This window comes from Octopus bimaculoides, chromosome 19 (assembly GCF_046866305.1).
Source record: "Octopus bimaculoides isolate indiv1 chromosome 19, ASM4686630v1, whole genome shotgun sequence".
NCBI classification, from domain to species: domain Eukaryota; kingdom Metazoa; phylum Mollusca; class Cephalopoda; order Octopoda; family Octopodidae; genus Octopus; species Octopus bimaculoides.
This window is the reverse complement of record NC_142946.1, coordinates 45,775,940-45,783,605: the sequence shown is the minus strand read 5'-3', so window position 1 is coordinate 45,783,605 and position 7,666 is coordinate 45,775,940. Positions and strand designations below refer to the sequence as shown.

At 37.8% G+C, this 7,666-nt stretch overlaps 1 protein-coding gene across 5 annotated transcripts in view; it reads left to right on the top strand.

Moving 5' to 3' along the window:
* LOC106882958 (uncharacterized) overlaps positions 1-7,420 on the top strand; it is a 62,854-nt gene extending 55,434 nt beyond the window's left edge. For 4 of the 5 annotated variants that reach the window (XM_052974820.2, XM_089337533.1, XM_089337535.1 and 1 more), the window contains exons 2-5: positions 2,645-2,709; positions 3,292-3,539; positions 5,159-5,246; positions 5,890-7,420. In XM_052974820.2, the coding sequence (XP_052830780.2) occupies positions 2,658-2,709; positions 3,292-3,539; positions 5,159-5,246; positions 5,890-6,713 (1,212 nt within the window). In that variant the 5' untranslated portion in view covers positions 2,645-2,657 and the 3' untranslated portion in view covers positions 6,714-7,420. Of the gene's footprint in view, positions 1-2,140; positions 2,218-2,644; positions 2,710-3,291; positions 3,540-5,158; positions 5,247-5,889 lie in introns of all 5 variants that reach the window. The other variant, XM_089337536.1, reaches the window with a different exon arrangement.
* Positions 7,421-7,666: the final 246 nt, after the last annotated feature.

Below are 7,666 nucleotides of genomic sequence, written 5' to 3'. Positions count from 1 at the left end.
GAAGCCAGTTAGGTGGCACTGGCATCCGAGCGTGGTCAATGCCAGTGTCCTCTGACTTGTTTCCGTGACAGTGGCACATAAAAAGCACTCACTACACTCTCAGAGTGGTTGGCATTAGGAAGGGCATCCAGCTGTAGAAACGTTGCCAGATCAGTTTGGAGCCTGGTGCAGCCCAGTGGCTTGCCAGACCGCAGTCAAACCATCCAACCCATGCCAACATGGAAAGCAGACATTAAACAATGATGTTGATATATATACATCTATATGTACACACACACACACACACACACACACACACATATGTACATATTTGTGTATATTAACCTAATCAATAAATTCAAGGCCACACAATTCAAAGCAAGTGTATCGATGTGTGTGTGTGTGTGTGTATGTATGTATACACAGACACACACACACACACACATTCTCATATATACACACCTGCACATGTTTACAAAGGCACAGACTGTATCCATCTCATGTCATTCAAAACCACAAAGCGTATAGACAACCATCGTCAGATAAATAACGACGTACTGTATAAACAAACGAAGTGAAATTGAATTTATTGAGCGAGGTACCTTTTGCAAAATCACCTGACGAGACACATCTGCACTAAACAATGCACCGTAACCAGTTGTGTTCTACTTCAGGTGCGTGGGATCAATGCAAGATGGGTCAAAGCACATCTGCACCTAAACACAGCCATTCCTGCACCTCCATACTATCACACTCATTTCTTTTCATTGAGATATTATTGACTCACCAAACATATTTGAGGCCAGTTACTTTTTTTCTTTCTTGCCTTTTAACCCTCCAACGTGGAGTATAGGCCACTTATAATTGATTTCCATGTCGCATAATTTTTTGCTTCTGTACTTATACTCTGCCATGAATGTCCCCCTTTCTCTAGTTCCTTTTGTGTTGATTTACGCCACGAGTTCTTAGGCCTACCCCTCTTTCTATATCCATCTGGATTCCACTGTAAAGCACTTTTCGCTATATTTGGTGTGTCCTTTTTAATTGTGCTACAAATCCACTTCCACTTTTTCTTAAATATTTGCTCCCTAATCGAAACTTGATTCCTTCTTTGCCATAGCTCCACATTGCTTATGTGTTCGGGTCATCTAATTTTAAGAATACTACGCAAGCACCTGTTGATGAATGATTGTATTTGCTTGTTTGACTTAACTTTTGTTCACCATGTCTCAGCCCCATACAATAACACCGCTTTTACGTTAGTGTTAAAAATTCTTATTTTGTTCTTTATTGAAATTACACCAAATAGAAATCAGTTGATCATCATTAACAATATGAGTATGCTCATTTAGAAATTCAACCATAAGAAACAAATTAGTTTTTCAATAATGCTGGTTATTGTAAAGTCAGAAAGTTAAATGCAGTTTTATTGTATGTAAAACAACAAAGAAATTGTTTTCCTGTCTTAGTAACGTGACTGTAATTGTATGAATTGTTTGTTTAACCATTAAGACTTAAGTTTCCAATTTCTTCTGTCATAGCAACAAGTCAAGCGGCTGTAATAAAAGTATTTACTCCTTGTAATGACCAGAGAATATTGATCAGTCATTGTTATCTAGCTGTAGTATATAACACGAAGGTAGCTCAATCAACATTGACAAACTGTTAATGAGCAAACAATTAATAGATTAATAGCTGAAATTCTAACGCTTGCTTCACAATCTGTCAATGATCAAGACCAAAAGATTTATTTCACAAATTTGATGCATACGATTGAGGCATGATTTAAATAAAATTTAAAAAATAGCATAGCATGTGTGGAGGGTAAGTGGTTAGTTTACTTAGCTCATGGTTGTAAAGTCGTGAGTTCAATACCTGGCAGTGTGTTGTGCCCTTGGGCAAGACACTTCGTTTCATGTTACTCCTCCAGTCCACTCAGCAGACAAAAATGCATTGTACCTGTAATTCAAAAGGGCCAGCCTTGACACTCTGCATCACATTCAATCTTCCTGAGAACTACAATAAGGGTACACATGTCTGTGGAGTGCTCAGCCCCTTGCACGTAAATTTTATGAGCAGGCTGTTCCACTGTGGAACAGTAAGTATACATTGAGTATGATATACAGATTCTTTTACTTTTTTATTCTTTTACTTGTTTCAGTCATTTGACTGCGGCCATGCTGGAGCACTGCCTTAAAGGGTTTTAGTCAAAGAAATCAACTCCAGGACTTATTCTTTGTAAGCCTAGTATTTATTCTATTGGTCTCTTTTGCCGAACTGCTAAGTTACCAGGACATAAACACACCAACATCAGTTGTCAAGTGATGGCGGGGGGGACAAACACACACACACACACACACATACGATGTTTTTAAGTTGTTTGCCAAAATTTTGATGTAAAACTGCATGTTAAAAGCAATATTGTAACTTGAGAAGGTCACGTTGCCAATAAACACACACACACACACACTCGTAATTCACTTCATGGAAAATTTTTGAATCGCTGAAAATGTCACAGCTGTATGATGGAAATATTTATGACTGACTAATTAATTATACAAGTAAAACTGTGTATTCATTAACAGTATTATGACCCTAACGAAGTACCAAATTGCAAAAGTAATTTATGTCATCATTTATTTTGAAACAATTTTTCTTTTATCAGCCTAGAAGCAACAATGTCCTCAGTAATTTTAAAGTGGGTTTTGATGTGCATATTTTGCAGCCCAGGTAAAATATATATATTTTTTTAAATATATATATACGTGCATATGTATTTGTGAGCATGGGTGTGAGTATGTGTGTGTATGATTGTGTGTGCATGTGTTTGTAGTTGTGTGTGTGTGTGTGTGTGCTTGTGTATGTATGTTTGTGTGTGTGTGTGTGTGTTTGTCTGTGTATGTGTGGTGTGTGTGCATGCATGTGTATGTGTATTTGTGTGTGTGTGTAAGTGTGTGTGTTTGTGTATGTGTGGTGTGTGTTTGTGTGTGTGTGTGTGTGTGTGTGTGTGCTTATGTGAGTATGTGTGTGCAAGTGTATGTATGTGTGTGTTTGTGTATGTGTGGTGTGTGTTTGTGTGTGTATGTGTGTGTGTTTGTGTATGTGCATTTGTGTGTACATGTGTATGTGTGCGCATGTGTATGTATGTTTGTGTGTGGGTGTGTACGTGTGTGTGAGTGTGTATGTGTGGTGTGTATGTGTGTGCAAGTGTTTGTGTGTATGTGTGCGCATATGTATGTTTGTGTGTACGTGTGTGTGTTTGTGTTTGTGTGTATATCAAAGAACTAAGTGTTTTCACATTTTATTCTACAGTGTTGTCTACAGAGAAATGGAGTCTTGCCGTAAACACAGGGACTCATGCAGATGCCAAAACAGACGGAAATGTATATTTCCAGTTGCAAGGAGACATCCAAGACTCACAGCTCTATAACTTAGATGGGCCTGGTAACGATTTTGAAAATGGGGAAACTAATGTTTTTCAACTTGAAACTCCATTTCTTGGCCATCTGCAATTTGTGAAAATGTCTTATAAGTCTCAAGATAAATGGTTCTTGGAAAAGGTTAGGATTAATCTTTTTCATATTTTTATTAATCGTTTTATTCTTTTATTCCTTTATTCCATTACTTATTTCACTCATTTGACTGTGGCCATGCTGGAACACAACCTTAAGGAGTTTTAGTTGAAGAAATCAACCCCCATCTCCTCCCTGGGACTTATTCTTTGTAAGCCTAGTACTTATGCTATCGGTCTCTTTTTGCCAAACTGCTAAGTTACGGGGAAGTAAGCACACCAACATCAATTGTCAAGCGATGGTGGAGGGGACAAACAGCGACACAAAGACACTGACATAAGTACACACATACACACACACACACACACACACACACACACACACACACACACACATACACATACATGACAGGCTTCTTTCAGTTTCTGTCTACCAAATCCACTCACAAGGCTTTGGTCGGCCCAAGGCTATAGTAGAAGACGGTGGCCCAAGGTGCCATGCAGTGGGACTGAACCCAGAACCATGTGATTGGGAAGCAAGCGCCTATGTTTTTTTATTTCATTTTACTTATTAGTTTTAGTGATGTTCTGAAACATTGGAATTAGTGAAAAAAATCGAAAATTGGTTCTGTTGTTATTTGGCAAATTCTTGACCATTGAAACTTGTATGGCAAAACTGAAGGTAAACGTAAATGTGGCACTCGGTCGCTTACGATGTCGAGGGTTCCAGTTGATCCGATCAACAGAATAGTCTGCTCGTGAAATTAATGTGCAAGTGGCTGAGCACTCCACAGACACGTGTACCCTTGACATAGTTCTCAGGGAGATTCAGCATGACACAGAGTGTGACAAGGCTGGCCCCTTTGAAATACAGGTACAACAGAAACAGGAAGAAAGAGTGAGAGAAAGTTGTGGTGGAAGAATACAGCAGGGTTCACCACCCCCCTGCTGGAGCCTCGTAGAGCTTTTAGGTGTTTTTGCTCAATAAACACTCACAACGCCCGGTCATGGAATCAAAACTGCGATCCTACGACTGCAGATCTGCTGCCCTAACCACTGGGCCATTGCGCCTCCACAAAACTGAAGGTATTCAAGTGTTGTATAGTCATGTACACCATTTAACTCTTTTGATACCAAGCTAATCAAGACCATCCCTGATTCTGTTAAAAATTTCCAGTGGGTCTCATGAGGTTAATGACTACTGACTGAGGCCTTCGGTGATATGTTGTGCTTGAGGAGACATGTCAAGCCAAGTGAAATTCTAGTCATGGATGATGCTGGTGTCACATAACTGACACCTTACTGGTGGCATGTAAAAAGCCCCATTTAAGTGCCAGGCCTCACGGAGGCAATGTGGCTAATGCTAGTGTCATGTAACTGGCACCCGTGTCAGTGGCGCATAAAAGCACCTAGTTAATGTTTTTGAAATTTCAACAAAGGAGCCTTGGATCTAGATTAGAAACCAGCTCTTTCACTATGGACAAGAAATTTTGAAATAGAACTAAAGAATAACATACATGAATGCATACATACATGCATACATAAGTAGATACAAACATACATACATACATACATACCATTTTGTAAAATTAATAGATATATTTAATTTCACAAATAATATGCAGATGAAAGAGAAAGTATTTCATTTGTGTCTTTCTTTCGTTTTAGATGATTCTTACAAATCTGATTACAAACGGAATATGTAGATTTCAGTTCAATAATTGGTTTCCTGAGAGCTATTCTTGGAATGCAAGCGGTAAGATTTTCACTATGTCCTAATGAGATTTCATGTATCAATCTGTTTGTTATTGACTCACCTTAGACCATCTCTGCTTTTGTGATATTAAATCCACCTGCTTTTTTATGTTTCATATTTAAATTCAAACATTACATTGATGTTTTATTTAAGAACAATTTGTTATGTTTGAGTACCAGTTAAACTTTGAATCACCCAAATTATCAATATGCAGAAAAAATATTGACTGGAAATTTTGAAATTTTAATTGTCATCATCATCATCATCATCATCATCATCATCATCATCATCATTATCGTTTAACATCCGTTTTCCATGCTGGCATGGGTTGGACGGTTTGACTGAGGTCTGGAAAGCCAGCGGCTGCACCAGGCTCCAATCTGATCTGGCAATGTTTCTACAGCTGGATGCTCTTCCTAACGCCAACCACTCCAAGAGTATAGTGGGTGCTTTTTACATGCCACTGGTACAGGAGCCATTCAGGCTGGCCTGGCATATCGATCACATTTGTATGGTGCTTTTTATGTGCCACTGGCAAGGGAGCCAGTCAGAGGGCACTGGCATTATTATATTATATTTCATAATTGTATTTCATAATTATATTTCATAAATTATATTTTCTAAATTATATTTTTCTATTTAGATCTAGAATGTGCGTCTGTTTTGAGATCCTCTAGTTCTTCAGTTATGACCAGCAGAACAATAGAATTGACCAGTTCTTTGGGATTACGAATGGTACAAACATCTCCCACCTATTTTTACCAAACGTCTAGAACTTTGATTGAGTCCTCGGGACAAAAATCACAAGCCATACTACATCCGTCAACCGAACTACATCCGTCACCATCAATGAATGAACATCAAACACTGACTGCATCAGAAGAACTGAAAAGATCATTCGCACACAACCCTGTTATCTCCTTAACAGCATCACAAGACATGCAAATAACATCTGAACCGGATATGTCTCAAACTTCAAGACCTCTGCTATTTACCACAGAAACTTCCACCAACCCATTAGGATCCTTTCAAGTGGAGCAAACAACAACAAGACTAGGAGGGATACTAAGTTCTGCTTATGTACTTTCGACAAATAGGATTTCAGAATCATTCTCCCATACCCCTGTGTCTTCCACCCAAGAATTGGTTTCTAGTAGCAAACTGTGTATTCCATGGATACAGGTTATCGAGAATGGCGCTCCCTCCATGGAAAACAGTTCGTGTGTCTGTCGTTTGATGAATTCTTCATCACTGTCAAAGGAAGCCAAGATTAGACAATTAATTAAAGAACTGACAGTTGATCCGAAATCATTGTCTAAGTATAAAAGGAAGAAGATAAGCGCTCCTGACCACAGGGTTTCAGCTCAGGCCATAGGGTATGTCGGGGTGGTTACATTAGTTGCACCTTTCGCTTTGATTGTTATACTTGATCTCATGACTTTCACGAAATATTACCTGGGAAACTAAGACCTAAGATATCTCTACACTATAAAAAAAAAAACAAGAAACGAGCAAAGGGAGATAACTCAAAGTGGTCAGTGGCATGCATTTGAAAAGCTAGGCAAATACATGTGTGCTAAATACTGTACAATATATAAATTCTTGATTTATTAAAATTATCTCCACCTCTAGAGAATGCAACATAATTATCAACTGACAATTATCTCCCCTTCCAGTTAGGAAGGGGAGATAATCTCTAGAATCAAGACTTCCTAAATTGACTTTCTATTAAAGCAAAATTGTAAATAAGCAGACAGAAACTGGAAGAAGCCCTTCATACACACACACACACATACACACACATATGCACTTATATAAATGTACATATATATATGGGAGAATGTACGAAAACAAACAACAACAAACGAGGACAGGTGGTGTAAACAACAAAAGGATGTATTAGTTTGACGCTCGGGAATATATTGTTTTCCTATATATCATCTATATTAGTAATAACACAGATGGGCTAAAGTTCACTACAGCTGTTTCATATATTTTTATTGATATTTTGCAGAAGTAACAGAGGGTCAAACTCTCTGAGCCATTCTGTTACTTCTGCTAAATATTAATAAAAATATACATACATTCATATTTTAAGTTTTATTTTACCTCTTTATGTCAACATACCTGTATATTTATATATATCGTTGTATGGAATAAAGACTAATACCAAATCCATCTTCTGTTTCCTTAATCGATTATTATTATTATTATTATTATTATTATATATATATATATATAATTATATATATCTATGGGGATAATCGAAATTCCTCCCTCTGTGCAACTTCTGTAGATGTTTCTTCATTGAAGTGTCTGCCTGCATGCGTTCCTTAATGCGTACATATATATATATATATCATCATCCTTTAACGTCCGCTTTCCATGCTAGCATGGGTTGGACGGTTTGACTGAGGACT